At 43.9% G+C, this 17,387-nt stretch overlaps 1 protein-coding gene across 1 annotated transcript; it reads left to right on the forward strand.

The window, feature by feature from the left end:
• Positions 1 to 8,600: 8,600 nt before the first annotated feature.
• LOC308302470 (asialoglycoprotein receptor 1-like) lies at positions 8,601 to 9,515 on the forward strand (the record flags this gene model as incomplete). The annotated part of the gene is made up of 1 exon (XM_080746725.1): positions 8,601 to 9,515. The coding sequence occupies one exon, from the start codon at positions 8,601 to 8,603 to the stop codon at positions 9,513 to 9,515; it is 915 nt and encodes a 304-aa protein (XP_080602851.1).
• Between the last annotated feature and the right edge of the window lie 7,872 nt (positions 9,516 to 17,387).

Consider the following 17,387-nt stretch of genomic DNA (forward strand, 5'->3'; position numbering starts at 1 on the left):
GCAGTTATTCACCTCAGTCCCCTCCTACACAGAGGGAGGCCTATTTCTTTGGGGGGATATAACCTTTCAAGGAGACTAAAAAGAGCTGAAATTGAAATATGGACATAATGGTGTTACTACACTCTGATGTTAATTCACTGGAGCCTTGTGTGATTACAAGCACTGTTTGAAGACTGAATACTTTAGTATACAATAATGGAATGAAAAGTGATAGACAAAGTGATTTTATATATATATATATATATTTATATATATATATATATATATATATGGCCTATATATATATATATATATATATATATATATATATATATATATATATATATATAGAGAGAGAGAGAGAGAGGAAAATAAAGCATAGAAAGATGGAAATCCCAAAGCCTAACTACCATTGAGCAAGGCATACATACCTTGTATTCCTTGCAACTCTCACAAACAGCTCAATAGCAACAGGAATAGTAGAGGACTCAGGATTGTGTTAGTATTATAGTGTTCCGTGCCCAGTGAAGTAGAAAATTGCGGTTCTACTAGAAGTGGCCAAAAGTAGAATACTTATTTTATCCAAAATGAGGAGGAAGATTTAAGTGCAAGCATTTCACTGCCAGGCCAGCCTTCCAACAATGTAGTGCAATGTGACAATAAAACCCTTGAAACCTTGGGGACAGTGTTTCTCAGCTACTGTAGTGAGATGGGACCTTAAAGTGGGTGGTGAAATGTTCTGATATGGTCACAGACTAGGAACAACTCTAATAGAAAATCTTGCTGTATAATTACCTGGTTCCAAGATTTACAGGCAGGGTAAGATTCACAATTTGAATGAACTATTGGTCTACAGGACTATGAACCTCTCATTAGATGTCTAGCGGAAATGAGGCTCAGACATCAGGTAATCCATCCTAAGGCTGTTCCAGACAGGAGATACAGTAGAGTGTGCAAGTACTACTACGTTCGGTGCCGTCTGTTTCCGACTGACAGTACAGGCAGGGCCTTTAGCCAATGAGGGAGCAGCATTCTCTGTTACGTCACCACCAACAATTGCGACCTGACATAAATAAATCTCACTCTAGATGTGAGGTCACAGAGACGTCACCACCAACCAACAAGTGTCATGACATATCCACATACCCACAGCTGAGCCATACACCCACATACCCAGCACCGATCGCAGTACTTGCACCCTCTGCTGGCGCACAAGTAGGTCATAAATGTGCACATGGCCCCAAGAGTGCAGTCTAGTTTACATTTTATTTGGACCCTCTGAGTGGGTGCAGTAGTAGCTGACTGCCAGACTGTCAACGGAAGCATCTGGGTGTTTTTCTAAATGTCATGTCAACAGGACACTCGACTGGTGACGGACTGCTTGTGTGTCCTCACGGGGATCAAACCGGTGACCTTTGCAGTACATGACAGGCAGGTTGACCACTGGGACAGTCTGTCTGCCACTGAACCCCTCCCCAGCTGCTGTCCACAACCAGCAAGGAAACTGCTGAATACCATGAAAAGTGATGGCCGTGTGTGTGTGTGTGTGTGTGTGTGTGTGTGTGTGTGTGTGTGTGTGTGTGTGTGTGTGTGTGTGTGTGTGTGTGTGTGTGTGTGTGTGCGTGCGTGTTTGTGTGCGTGTGCGTGTGCGTGTGTGTGTGTGTGCGTGTGCGTGTGCGTGTGTGTGTATATATAAGATTGATGCAGTACTCTGTGAACTCTGTGAAAAAGGAATAATTCATTTTCAAGTCAGTAGCAGAGGTCAGACATCAGAATCAAAAGTACTTTATTATGAAATTACACAATTGCAGGTGTGACGCACAACAGGTCAATAATAGGTAGGCACAGGAAAATCAAATAGGCCTACAGTATACAAAGTCCAATATGCATAAAGTGCATAATAAAAATAAATGCAATAAGTAGCTGGCACTATATTGAGGGCTTTCTGTGCAGGTAGAAAACATATTCTGCATATAAAAACAGCAGGCTGGTGCAGACATGCTGCAGGGATGTGATAGTTCTGAGGAACCTCTGCTGGGGTTCCTTAAGGCACTTTCTATTTTCCTCTCTCATCTTCCCTCAAAACAAACAAACCACTACACATGTCTAAGAATACAAGTGTCCGAAGGGAAGCACTCTCATCCCAACAAAAATGCACAGGTGCTGAACAACATATACCGGTACGGTACGTACACTGGAGAAGGAAGCAAAGTCTGCACACTGTTTTTCAGCTCCCAGTGGAAAATGTATTCGAGAAAGTTTGACAACCTTTCAACCCATGCGGGTGCATAATACCAACACATATGGGACCAGTACATGTAGAACAGTTAGAACAGTACATACGGGACCATTACACGTGGACCAGTCCAGTACATACAAATGTGCTGTTTCAAGTCTTCAGGCTTTACTGCTATTTTCCATAAAATGTCCTGCAAATGCATTTTTTCCCCAGGTTTCTTTCCCTGTTTTGCCTTTCTAATTTGTATGGAGAACGGAGCGTATTTTTGCAGAAACCCGCAAATGGCAAGAAACCACCACATTCCCATTGAAAATCCAGGATCCACCTTCATAGGTAAATGTAAAGTTGGAAGTCAGAGAAGGTCATAGAAATAGCAAAAATAGCTGATCTACAAGCTCAATGTTCTGCCAATCCACTGGAATCCACTATACTGTTTTGCCAATGGCAGGGCGTGTGAAGCTTTGAAATGGCACATCTGTATGGGACCAGTACATACAGTATGGGCTCCGAATGTGTGGAGCTGTACATAAGGCACCGTCTCTCTGGTCCATTAATAAACCGTTTAATGCTGAGACTCGGGGAGGAAGATGATTGATTACTCTTGCTGACATGTTAATTCTGCTGGCTGATCGACTGTTAGCAGAGCAGCAGCAAGCAGGAGGGAGTTGGGATTTTTAGGAATGTATGGAAATGTAGGGGAACGTATGAAATAACATATCGGTATGAAATAACTCATATTAATTGTTGGAGTCTAGAAACTAGTTGCTGCTCAGCCTAGATGCCGGTTGATATTGTGTAGTTATAGAGCCACTGATATTTGACATATTGTGTTGTGTTTTTGTAGCTCTTCAGCTACAGAAAGGCTCATTATATTTCACAGCTGCCCACAAGGACCAAAGTCTTCACATCCGCTCAGGAAAATGAATTAAAGTATGGAAATGTGAACCAGAGAAGCATGCTGGGGGTGTGAGCGGGGAAAGATAAACCACCAATAAATCCACCAATAAATTCCTTGGCGACAGTCACACCAAGTCACAACTATGGACGGGACGATAATCGCTAATACCGTATATCGTGATGAAAAACACTCACGATATTCGTATCGTGGAGATTTAATTTATCGTGAAATCGTCCTCCGTCATGCACTGGGATCAAAACGGACCGGTAAATGTACTTTATTTCACTCTCGACCAAACTCGTTGCGGCACGTTGTGAGCTTGTAGATCGGCTATTTTTTGGAACATGTTCCGCCCCAGGATAATGGATGTTGGGGATATTTAGATTATCATGATAATATCGTAAATTGCAATATTTCTGGTCACAATAATCAGTCAGACATGACAGGATTTTCATATCGTCCCATCCCTAGTCACAACACAAGCAACCAGGACCCACTGTGACAAAGGCACTCTGTCAATGATGACCTTTGGGGGGGGAGGAATCATGGCACCCCATTAGGCCAGTCATATGATGTCGATTATGGACTGGGAATCGGCAAAATTGTTATAAATGTAATTCCACTTCCAAGGCACTCTAAAAGGTCCCTAGAAACACCTCCCTTAGGGTTCGCACTGTACTCGATGGAGAAAGTGGTTTTCTGGGCCACGCCCACCTGGAGCGTGGGAAAATTCGTAACTTTCCCCAGGAAGGGAGTAGAAAGGCAAATGAGGGCACCAAAATGTGTGCAATCGTCGCATTAGTGGGGGTAGAGCACATAATTGAGTCGATATCTCGAAAGATAATTAAATTAATTGGGCCACGCCCATCTGGAGCGTGGGAAAATTGTGAAATATCAGTAAGATGTTACAAAAGTAATGCAATTTTTGTTTCGTAGTGATCGTTGAACATTCTTGTAACTTTCTTTTTAGCTTCTAGTCATGATGGACAATCGCTGTTGTATCTGTCACGGGGAGAAACCTGAGGCGTTGAAAATCCTCTCGGCCAATGGACTCCAAACCATGGTAAATGCTGCCGTGGAAGGGTCCAACACCTTGCCGCCAGAGATACATGCTGGAGTGGGTTACCACAACAGCTGTCGGAGCAAGAAAATACGAGAGTTGAAGAAGAAATCTGAGGAGGTGAAACCACGGACTAGCCATAGACACGAGTTTCACATACGACTGGACTGTCTATACTGTGAGAGGACCTTGAAAATGTTTAACGAAGCCGATCAAGGTCTATCTGATCGAGAGAAGGTGGGTTGCTCATGACTGTGGGTTGCTCGTGACTGTGGGATTTGGGTTACTCATGCAATGGAACAACATTTTAATTCCTCTCTTTCTTTCAGCGTGTTGATTGGGTTCATCCGAGGTATAAAGATCTTGCCAGCAAAGTTGAAACTGACGGCCCCAATTCCTTTGAGGAGACACTACATTGGAAAATTACAGGTGAGAAATAATCAATTTTATTTTTCTCTGCCCAGTGCTTTGGTTAACAGTTACCATTTTTTACTTTGGGTAACACTATTTTGTCCTTTCAGAAAGACTCGAGAAGAATCCAGACGACACTTGGGCTCTAGAAGTGCTTGGAAGGATCTCTAGTGTGTCACTGAGAGCTGCTGATGCAATATACGACAAAGGATGTGCCGCCAGATTCAGCACTGGAAGGAAAAAGTAAGTACTGCAAAAATCATGCTGTTCAAATCTAAGAAACTAAGTAGATTACCCATACAAACGGCGTCTAATGATTTGATCCTGGAATATATTTTTCAGGCCAGGAGAGTCTACCCACAATGTGGGAGCGCCAAAAGACATTGTGCGGCGACTGATCTTTGATGAGACTTTTGCGGACATGCAAGAGGAGAACAAAGATGATGGTGGCATGCGGATTTCTGAGATCTACGAAAGGATGGAGCAGAGAGTCCGTGGGACTGAACATGACCCCTTCAGTATCCGGAGCATCTGCAGAATCCTTGAGGAGGATGACTACAAATAAATCGTTACTGTTGTCCGGCGCTTCGCTCTGTTTCAGGAGTCAACTCAAGAGATCTTGAGGAAGCATGTCGTCCTGAGACGAGTGTCAGTGTCACAGTTCCCCAAAGTGATCAACATTGGCTCGGGGTACGTGGCTCCTGAGTCTGTGAACGTTCACAAAGCTGTGGAAGTCGGCACTAAGATCCTGGAACGCATGAACGGCATCGCTGTTGATGGGCAGTTTAAATGGAAGAAGAAGGAGTGTGCCATACAGATGCCGTCAAAACCTCGCATCAGAGCCACGGCTGATGGAAAGAAGGAGACTCGATTCGACACAGAGCTGGCTCTTCAGAGACTCATGATCAACAAAGAGTCTGCTCTGGAAGCCTTCAACTATGAAATGGCCGACTATCCGCCTGCTCTTTTCAACGCCGATGGCCTGATGAGACCGAGTGGGAAGAACAAGTTCTCGAACTACCTCTGTGACACCTGGGGCAAGGGTTCAATTGTCGAAGAAGCCACCCTCACTAACACCAACCCCGTGATCGTCTACGACGGAGGGATGTTAATCCAGAACCTCACCAGCCTTTGGACACGGGGAAAGACGCTGGGTGGCATTGCAAATGAGTACGTCTCTCACCTCACCCGACAAACTAGAGACTCTCAGGAAATAATCGTCGTGTTCGACGGGTACGAAGAGGAGACACAGAAAGGATACATTCAGCGTCAGAGGAACCCCACTAAGACCCTTGATTTCGTAGTCCAAGACGGGACTGTACTTGATCTTGAAGCAACGGTGTTTCTGACAAACCCGAGCAACAAGCAGGGGTTCATCAACCTCCTGAGTGATAAGATCAATGCAAAGCCCAGGCTAACTGCTAAGAAGTGCACTGGTGACGCAGACAGGCCTATCGTCGAGACCGCGTTGGAGACACTCAAACTCCACAAACCCGTACTCCTCAAAGCTGATGACACTGATGTGTTGGTGATGTGCTTGGCCGAGTCTCAAACCACGGGCCTGTACCTGAAAAGGGGAGGAAAACTGTACAATGTCGAGTCATTCCAATTCAAGATCGAGCCTTCGGTGGTCAGGCAGAACTTACTCGTACTCCATGGGTTCTTTGGGTGCGACTGCACCTCAGCATTCTTCTATCACCCATCCTACACCGCTCTGACGAAGAATTGGGACCATTTTTCCAGGGATCTGGCAGTCTTCAGGGATAAAAAAGCCACCATCCCCGATATACACGCGGCTGGTATAAGGCTGGTGGCCGCGATGTATGGCTGTGATACCGACCTGAACGGGGAAAGAGCGCAGATATTCATGGATCTCTGCAATGACAAGAAGAGGAAGAGAAAGGTAACCCTGGATCGTCTCCCTCCAACTGCTGATGCAGTGGGGCTGCACGCTCAAAGGTCCTACCTCCAAATCCAAGAGTGGAGTGGAAACTCCCTGAGGCCTGAGTCGTACGGGTGGAAAAAGGTTGACGGTATTCTGGAGCCCATACCGATGGGTCAGGAGCCTGCACCACCCTTCTTAATGGAGGTGAAGAAGTGTGGATGCACGTCAGGCTGCAGAAACCGGATCTGTAGATGTGTTGCTGATGGACTAGCCTGTACTGACAAGTGTAGCTGTGGGGAGACCTGTGAGAACCCCAAGAACTCTGAGAACAATGATGATGCAGATGATGAGGTGTTTGATGATGCACATAGTGAGAGCTCGGATGAAGAGCGTGACTGATGTGCGGACTGATACAATGATAGAGTGTAACTTACCTATTATATACTAATAAAACTCAATCTGTACTACAGGCTGTAAACTTGAATTTATTTAATTTATGAATGCAGCGAGTTTATTGCTCCAATACCCCCTACCCGTTTTCCTAATCTGGCCCTGTGAACATTCCCCGATTCTGAAACGAAAATTGCAAGATTTATGTTGCGCAACGTAAAAATCGGCCTAATTAGCCAATTAATTAATTAAATGGGCCAACTATCGATCACTAGAGGGTTCATGTATCCCATAAATAATCGACCAGCGACTGCTAGGGGTTTTTAAACCATTTGCTGCACTCATTTGTACTCGTAGGAAACATCTTACAGATGTTTCACAATTTTCCCACGCTCCAGATGGGCATGGCCAAATTAATTCAATTAGCTTTCGTGATAGCGACTCAATTATGTGCTCTACCCCCACTAATGTGACGATTGCACACATTTTGGTGCCCTCATTTGCCTTTCTACTCCATTCCTGTGGAAAGTTACGAATTTTCCCACGCTCCAGGTGGGCGTGGCCCAGAAAACCACTTTCTCCATCGAGTACAGTGCGAACCCTAAGGGAGGTGTTTCTAGGGACCTTTTAGAGTGCCTTGGAAGTGGAATTAGATTTATAACAATTTTGCCTCTTTCGCGGCATCATATGACTGGCCTACATCTTTAATAACACTAGGGTTAGGGTTAGGGTGAATGGAATTCTGTGAAGCTGCAAGTCATTATGTTTGCCAAATAGGACAATTCATGCTGTCTAAAGAGGATAGCAAAGCGCCTGAATGGTTAGTGGTTTAGTTTGTTCACGTCACATAATTATTATCTTTGTGGCTGGTACTAAAATGGTGGGAAAGCATTGTGTCCATAATATAACAATTATGGACACAATGCTTGCGGTCCGGGCGCGTGCCACATGTGCTCTGATGCCTGACAGCGTGTCGCGGGTTCGAGTCCAGTTCCCGACGACCTTTGCTGCAAGTCTCTCCCCATCTCTCTCCGCGTTTCCTGCTATTTTTTAAACGTTGTGAAAATGTTGTAAATCTTTGAATATATGTATTTTTAACATTTGTAACTCAAATAACCCTGTGTGTGTGTGTGTGTGTGTGTGTGTGTGTGTGTGTGTGTGTGCGTGTGTGCGTGTGTGTGTGTGTGTGCGCGTGTGTGTGTGCGCGTGCGCGTGTGTGAGAGAGAGACAGAGAGAACAATACTAATATATTTCAATGTAACCAAACATACTGTATACTGTATGACCTATAGTCAAATGGAAAAAGGAAGCAAAAACGGACCACAGTATTGTATGTTCAGATGTATTAGACCTGTTCAGATGCAACAGGTCTAATGTATCATTGAACTTCCTCTATAGCGCACACTTCCATGTCCATACTTCCCTGTTTGCGTGCTCAGCATTGTGACGAGTTCCCTTTCTACCTCACATACACAGTGACAGTAGAACAGAGCACATATCTCTACTTGCACAGCCCAGAGAAGAGTTTATTCTTCTCGCAACGTAGTCGATTTCAGTAAAAACAGACCAGGAAAGAGTTTATTCTACTACAAACGCAGTAGATTTCAGTAAAATAGACCAGAGGGAGAGACCACAGTGGACCGCAGAGTTGAGAAGATAAGGCAGAGATAACTAAAGTCAATTACGGGACCTTTTTTTTTTGGAGGACGTTTTAGAAAACTATTTGAAGGACAAAACGATGTGTGAAGAACCTCCTTGCGCCAAGCGAGACTTCCCCACAGAGCAGCTCCACCTGGACACAGACGAGAGGGTGGAGAGGATAGTGAGCATCTACGTGTCTCAAGACAACCTGACCGTCTACCAGAACCCCTGGGTGGTGGAGAGATCTCCAGACGACACGCAGCAGGACACCGCAAGGGGCCAGCGGCCGCCAGTGCCCTCAGGTCCAACCCATGCGGAACACACTACTGCTTCATTCAGAGCTGCAGTGGCTTTAGGACTGACATGTTTCCTGCTGCTCACTGTGATCATAGGAAACGCTGTGCAGTTCAAGAGAGACATAAATAAGCTGCGCGCGGAAATGATCGACTTGAAGGTGGGCCGAGAACGCTTAAACGTTACGAACTTCAACCTCAGCAAGGAAATGGAGGAGTTACAGTTACAGCACGTGTTTGATGGTACAGTCTGCGCCAACGACTGGAGGTGTCTGGGTAGCAGTTGTTATCGCGTCTCCAAAAGAAGGAGAAAGTGGAAGGAGGCCAGGAGGAAGTGTAAAAAAGCCCGTTCTCACCTGCTGGTCGTTAACAGCAACGAGGAACAGAAGTTCATCCTGACACTAATTCCAGAGGAGAAGGGACCCGTCTGGATGGGTCTGTCTACCGATGACAATGGAGGCTGGCTGTGGGTGGACGGAACACCGCTCTCACCACAACACAACCTGTTCCAGGATAACTGGCAGTCAGACATGGAGGAAACATCTGGGATGGAAAGAGGATGTGGTGCAATAGCTTCACATGACCACCAGGGCGGTGCAGTAGCTTCACATGACTACCAGGGTGGTGCAGTACCTTCACATGACCACCAGGGTGGATGGAACGCCTCGCCGTGTGACGATGAGATGTTCTGGATGTGTGAGAGAGAGAGAGGACTCTGACATACCTTAGAACAGTGGTCTTCAACTTTTTCCCACATCAAGGTCCTTTGTTTGTTGGGCGTTTGAGCCGTGGACCACAGTTTGATGACGCCTGTCAGACCAAAAACGTAGAATATTCTGTTATCGTTGGATAAAGATTTTGTCCACAATTCCATGCTGTATTGATGTTGCTACCATAGGAGAGATAACGGCCAAACATTGACAAAACAACAATTCTTCTCCATTCTCTAATCGTGTAGTCTTAAATTAAGACGTAAATTAAGTAATGCAGATGTTTAAAAACTATCTAGCTCGTAAGAATGTGAAATTAAACCAAACGGACCCGTACCGGTCCGTTTGGTTTAATTTGGCGCTCTCAAGAGTTAAAGATATTCTTTTGTTTGTTTTTCAGGCCAAGGGAGAGAGGGAGAGAGAGAGAGAGATAACTTTGAGTTGTGGATTAAACTTTTTCATAGATCTCATAGATTTCTTCATCATTAGTGTTGTGCATGCGAAATGTATTTGTCTTTGTTTGCTTGTTTGTTTAAACAGTCTTTTATATTCATATTTTGGATTCACATTAATGTGTATTTTCAGATATGTACTGTAACCGCATAAACCCTCATACTTTGTATGCCTCCGTACTTGGTCAAGCAGGACCCTAGTGCCTATATTATCTATATCAAGCATGAAGCCATGCCTCCTAATACATTTACTGCATATCGCATTTTGTTACATAATTCTGAGGTCAAACCTGCTTTCATTCCCTGTAATAAGAAATTAAACAGTGTATTTTTTTTAGTGGGAGAAACTGTTTGCATTCAGTCTCAGTCTCGACATCATATTGCTTGACTTAAGATGCCACACAGCCTAATGAATCTTCCGTCTTAACTGTAATTATCTTATTAGCTCCTTTTCTGCTCTATCTTGATGTAGGCTACTCATGACGCCCATTTTCTCTTAATTGATTTAAAAGGAGATCTAATCTCCCTGCCGAGTGCACAGTCACTTATTGATAGCATTTAGATAAAAACCAATGACAGATTTGTCTCAGACTAATTACAGCTGACTTGATGCATCGTCTCTGTGGTGCCAGGATCGAACCTCCCGGCTTGGTGGAGGCGAGAGCACAGCTAACCTTTCTAGTTTTGGTTTTAGGCAGGGGAGGACAGATGAGGACGTCACAGTGGTGGGTGGTAACCCTCTTCTTGCTAGGTCTGTCCGCGGCCCGCGTGGACGGGAGGCCCAGCGACAAGGAGGGGTTCATGCCGGCTGCTTATCGACCTGTCCCGAGGTTCCAACACGCTGTATTGATTTTGTTCCATTTCGGTCGCTGTCTGCAACAAAGGGGACTCTGCACTTCTGCCAATTATGAAGCTAATTAGAGCAGAGGTCTGGAAGGAGGCACGGGGAGGTTTTATTTTGGCCTAAACAAAGAAAATGCTGATTCATTCCCTCCTGTATTGTGCCTATATGACATTGTCTTTGAAAGATAATGTGAAAGTTAGGAAACAGCCAGCACACAATGAAGGTCCTTTTCGCATGGTTTATACCTCTCACAGACAGACACAACGTATGAAAGATAATATCAAATTATCGCCACATGAAGCTGGCAAGAGAAGAATTCCTTGTTGTACGGAGGTGTGGATTTAAACTTCTATTCACTGCCATTTAAAAAGATAAAAATTCGTTTTTTACAAATGGCAAATCCCATGAGCACATTTATTGCCAGCAACTTTAACGTGTGTTTGGGTGGCTGCATCCGGGTTGTGTGGCTGCACAACAGAAAAGTGGTAAGCACATACAGAATATCTATACCAAGTATAAATAAATCATACCATTTAAATTAAACACACACAAAAAATACATAATTTTAAAAATACATTATTAGATATTGCCACATGTGAAGGTAGAAGAGGCAAGAAAAGAGAAGGGAGAGAGAACGAGAGCGAGAGAGAGTGAGAGAGAGGGTGGGGGGGGGGGGGGGGAGCAGGAAGAGGAGAGAGGGTCATTGAGAGAACAAACTAAAGAGAACAGATGGCAGCAGAGAGGTTGGACAGCGTGGAGGTTGTGGATAGCTGCTATATTGGACAGCAGGTCAACAATCACTGACTTTTAAAATCAAGCTAATTCAGCACAACTTGGGGCATCTTAAACAGGCCTTCTGACAGCCATTCAGGTCCCATCTAGCTAAAGGGTTCTTATAGGCAGATGGGAGGAGGCGTTTGAGGTTATAACCGGATGAGAAAAACACAATTTACCCCCAAAACGTATAGTGATCAGCCAAAAAATCTGCATACAGTATGCCATGCCAGCAGCTATGTTTCCATAGAGAACTCTTATTATCTACCCTACAGATACTTTCATTTTTGAGCCATGCAAAACTCTCAACTAGAAAGGTGGAGGCTGGGGTGGTGGTGGCAAGACTTTACCAACAGTTTAGCGTCATTGGTGTATCAGAGATCAGGCATCAGTCATCAGACCATTTGTGTCATATCCTCTGCCTCTGTAATTTATCGTTGGTTTAGCATACAACTGTATCTATAGTATAATATTTGAATCATTGCGTCATACACCTCATTTGACAGCCTGATTGAAGCGATTGAAACGAGGTGTATGACGCTAATGCTTAAAATATTATACTGTAGGTATAGTTGTATGCTAAACCGAGGCAGAGGATATGGTTTATAGTGTAAATGCATTTTAAAACATCTGGCCACATTCTTATTCAGCTAGAGCATGTAGTGTTTTTTATATTGATTTTGAAAGATGTTGTGTCTATGCTTTGTGTTAAGGCAGAGAGAGTGCAAATATTTAATTGTTTTATAATACACATAACATAATAAAGTCAAACTGAAATGAACTGAAGTGTTTTAAGTAATTAGAGCCCACATAGAAACAGAATCAGACCAGAAGCTAAAACAACCCCCCCCCCCCCCCCCCCCACTCTGATTAAATATGCCTGGTGTTTTGATTACATGGTGGAATGTCATTACAGCATCTGCATACTATTGCCATTTGTCTCCTGCGAGAAGGGAGGCAAACTCTGCTGATTTATTTACCTGTCAAATAAGGAAATATTTTCACCATTCTGTGAGTCCTTTATCAAAGCACCCAGGTGACGGCAAGAAAATCAAAGAAACAAATGAATATATCACCATAAAAACTACAGATACAAAGCGGTTAAGCCTTCTTGTAGTTCTGTCATAATGTCTAGGTCCACTCTTGAAACGGGAGGTACATGCCAACAAACGGTAAATCATTCTGAGCGTTGAGGGATTTCCATTGTGATAGGATTCCAGGAAGAAAAGTGCTCACTGAATCTTTGATGAATGACCAAACCATTAGTTGTGACCTTCAGCTTCCAGATCTCAACCACTTTTATGGCTGATTGTGGCCCTGCAGTTGAGTTGAAAGGGCTGACCAGAGACTGGAAACATGCACATAATGATTACATTGGAGTAAGTGATCTAAAAGAGCCGTCATTCTTTCGTTTTGTATTTGCTGAAGAAACAAAGCTTCACTTTTTGCCAAAGGACAGTGCAGGCAGCCATGACACAGAAGTGGTGATTTGTCTTTGGCCAGGATCTGAAGGACGTTACATGACAAGGTTAACGGGATCAGTAATTCATGCTTCAATCTCAAGGAAGGAATTGGGCTGTCACAGGCCTGCCACGTACGATCTGACTCATAACTCTTGTGGCATTGTATTGGTAATTAGCTGTGAAGTCCTGTAGATGAGGTCAGGTACAGGAAACACAACACAGTTCAATTACCACTCAACGAATATTGCAATGTTCTTCACAGATCGGTCTGACGAGCCAGCTTCTCATGAAGTAGTCTGTGTGTGTGTGTGTGTGTGTGTGTGTGTGTGTGTGTGTGTGTGTGTGTGTGTGTGTGTGTGTGTGTGTGTGTGTGTGTGTGTGTGTGTGTGTGTGTGCGTGCGTGCGTGCGTGTGTGCGTGCGTGTGTAGCCTACGTACGTGCGTGCGTGCGTGCGTGCGTGTGTGAGAGTGAGTGAGAGAGAGAGAGGGGGGGGGGGGATTTCACACTATCATGAAATTGCATGCCAAAACAGCCTGTCAAATTGAATTGAATTGAATTGAATTGAATTGAATTGAATTGAATTTTCAATGATGTCAATCTGAGAGCAGGATAAAGTGGATGGACAGCTGGGTGGTGCATGTGTCTCAGGCGTCCCGTTTAGACACGTGGCAAATCTAGGTGAACAACACTTGGGCTGCGTCTCAGGTCCTTGAATTAAATCCTATTTCCTACACTTGCATCCTTTCCTTGTATGTTAGTCCCTCCCACTGAGGAAACATAGAAGAGGAGCGAGGAAAGAATAAACATTTGTTTAGAGAAGTGGGACGTCAATTCCTCTACAAGTGTCATGTCACGCAACGTCCATTTCTGTCTGATGACAACATCACAGGTGATAGGCCATCTCCCTTGCGGGCGTTCTATTGTCAGCTGGAGGGGTGGAGTAAGCACTCGTCATGCGGCTCAGCTCATAGACATAGAAAGGTAGACGCGTCCTCCGGCTCTGGGGCGTCTGTAAAAAAGTAGCGGCAATTTTTAAGGCAAGCTACCAGAATTCTGAAGCACACTTCCGTGTGCGTCACAGAAGGGGACGTTCGGTAGGCCAGAGGTGGGACTCCCTCTTTCCCAGAGGCACTGGGAAAAATGTAAGCTATTCTTTCCTCATGCCAAGATCCTGCGCTGCACTGTGATTGGCCAGAAGTCACTTTGAGTGGCAGCGTGCTTTCCACACTTCTACACTTCCGCCAATACTTTTTCACAGGTTGCGCCAATGAACTGCAGCAGCGGATGAGGTACAGTATCTAGCTTTTTATATCTTTGGCTCAGCTTGCAAACACCTCCTGGTGGTAGGAAGCATCAAGCTAAAAAAGAATGGCAGACCGAATTGTACTTCCTGTAGGAGCTAGGATGTAGGACAGAGGATAGGACAGATCAGAATAGGGACCTCAGACGCAACCATGGACAGAGAGACAGAGAGAGAAAGAAGGGAACAAAGTGAAACATGTGGTCGTCCTGCTAGATATAATGAGGACAAGGCTGTAGCGTTGCAGTTGGGTGCTTCTCTCTGTTCCCTGGAGATCTGAACAGCAGTAGAGACTCCTGGCACACCTGCAGGAAATCACTCTCAACCAAACAAATGAAGTGTGAATCTCACTGTCTTCCACATGCAGTCAGTCCTCATACATATACATAATGAGGTGTTCTATTTTGTGTAGTGGTATTTGATTTAGAAATGACAGTACACTGTCTGGTTTCAACAGAAAATGGAATCAAAGTGATGAAAAAGAAAAGCTAACTAGAATGACAAGAATGAATGTGCAGGTGAGCTAAACAAACAAACAAACAAACAAACAAACAAACAAATAGAAGGCTTTTTCTTAAAAACCTGATGGAAAACCCTCCTGCTACTTCATCTTGTTTTTGATGTTATTATTTAAAAGTGACAGCCATGACCAGGGGTGTCGCACCAAATTCTGGGCCCTGGGTACAAGGATTCACTGTGGGGCCCCTGTGCTTTAACTATTGAAAAATAGCAGATATACAAGCTCACAGCGCGGCACCGAGTGCCACGCTGTGAGGTTGTAGATCTGCTATTTTTGAAAAATCATGACAATCTTTAAATATTTCAAATCCTTCAAAGGTTTTTTTGAAAAACCTATGTTTCGATGTCAGTGGAGCTCAAACCTTTATTTATTTTGAGATGGACCCCCATCTCAAAATATTTAGTTCCAGGGACCCCCCCAGAAGGAAAAATTTGAGTTACAAATGTTCGCTTAAAAAATACATATATTCAAAGATTTGCACACATTTTCACGACTTTTCAAAAATAGCAGATCTACAAGCTCGCAGCGCGGCACTCTGTGCTGCGCTGTGAGCTTGTATATCTGCTATTTTTCAATAGCTAAAGTATAAAATAATTAAGGCCCCTCCAACACCTTGGGCCCTAGTAACTCAGTCCCACTTTTCCTACCCCTGTCCATGACATCAGAAGCGGACTGAACCCGTCCCCTTTACCGACTTCCAACACAAAAAGGCTCATCTGTTTATCGGGTTTTTATTTTGTGTGCACAACATCCATCCACACAGCAGACATACAACGGTCTCATCACTCAGAAATAGTGTTTATTCATAAGCAGCTGGTATACCTGGCTCTCATGCAGGGGCGTCACAAGGGGTAGGAAAGTGGGACTGAGTTACAAGGGCCCAAGGTGTTGGAGGGGCCTTAATTATTTTATACTTTAGCTATTGAAAAATAGCAGATATACAAGCTCACAGCGCGGCACCGAGTGCCGCGCTGCGAGCTTGTTGATCTGCTATTTTTGAAAAGTCGTGAAAATGTGTGCAAATCTTTGAATATATGTATTTTTTAAGCGAACATTTGTAACTCAAATTTTGCTTCTGGGGGGGGTCCCTGGAACTAAATATTTTGAGATGGGGGTCTGTGGCCAAATACATACCATTTTGGGGTTCCTTCACATGAAAAGGTTTGAGCTCCACTGACGTCGAAACATAGGTTTAAAAAAAAAAAAAAAAAACCTTAGAAGGATTTGAAATATTCAAAGATTTTCATGATTTTTCAAAAATAGCAGATCTACCTGCTCGCAGCGCGGCACTCGGTGCCGCGCTGTGAGCTTGTATATCTGCTATTTTTCAATAGTTAAAGCACAGGGGCCCCAAAGTGAATCCTTGTACCCAGGGCCCAGAATTTGGTGCGACACTCCTGCTCTCATGGACAAGTCTACACGGCATTCCATCACACGTCCGGCTCCAGTTTGCCTCCCAGTGGGACAGATCTGCCATCTGGATTTGCTGGACAGAGAAAATGATGTAGATATCTGTTCCGTTCTTTCTTGGGAAAAGGGAATGGCAGAGGGGGAATGGGACAGACAGAGGCCATGACCATGACAGTTACGGTATGCCTACATGAATAATTCATATTATATATTTTGAAAACTACATGGCTGAGAGGTGATATAAATTCTAGTATTTATTAATATCTTGGGGCAATAGGCTCATTGTAGGGCATATAGGAACTTTGTGTTGGCACTAATATTTTTCAGCAACCTTGGAATAAATGTACTAACTCCAGTGGGAAAAGTCAAATTAGCAATCACATACGATAGCTGCATGCCTTTTACCAGTTACCACAATATCAAAAGGGCTGTATAGCGACTTTAAAATATTGTAGCTACTTTTTGCTTAAATTACCCATTATACTGTAATAAAGCGTATTATACAGAACATATTAATTAAAACCGTGATGAGACCGCAGCCGAGCAGTTATCTGCAATTAATGCAGACCCTCTGGTTAGTCAGAATCCAGTATTCTCTGTGGTATAATGTTCACAGGTCACTCTCTACTCTCTACTATTAAAGTATAGTGGCATAGTGCTGGAAGAAAGAGAAGCATAACTGCAGCTGAATCTAAACTCTCCAATCTTACTTTAAAACCCATTCAACTGTTTGAAATAATGTGTCACTCACACAACCCCTGATTGAAAGCTATATAGCTTCAACTTCAACAAGTTAAATGTGTGCATATTCTCCCATTCTCCCATATCCGCTGTACAGGGTATAAGTGTTTGCCAGCTATTTTCAGCAGGCTGTCAGGGAGCAGTCGTTCCTTATTGACTGTAGACCTGTTGCATAATGCATCACTCCATAACACTGCCCTGCTGAAACAGGCCTAGAAAAAAACGATAATAATAAAAACAAAAACAAAAAAAACGAATTCTCTGTAAAAGAAAAAAGGGAGTCATACACTAGGCAGTGCAGGAATCAAATATTTATGGTCTTTCTTTCCTATTCATGGTTTGAGGTGCAAGGCTGCATGGCACTCTTGATAATCGAG

Source organism: Nannobrachium achirus (assembly GCF_963921795.1).
Source record: "Nannobrachium achirus genome assembly, chromosome: 17".
Taxonomy (NCBI): Eukaryota; Metazoa; Chordata; class Actinopteri; order Myctophiformes; family Myctophidae; genus Nannobrachium; species Nannobrachium achirus.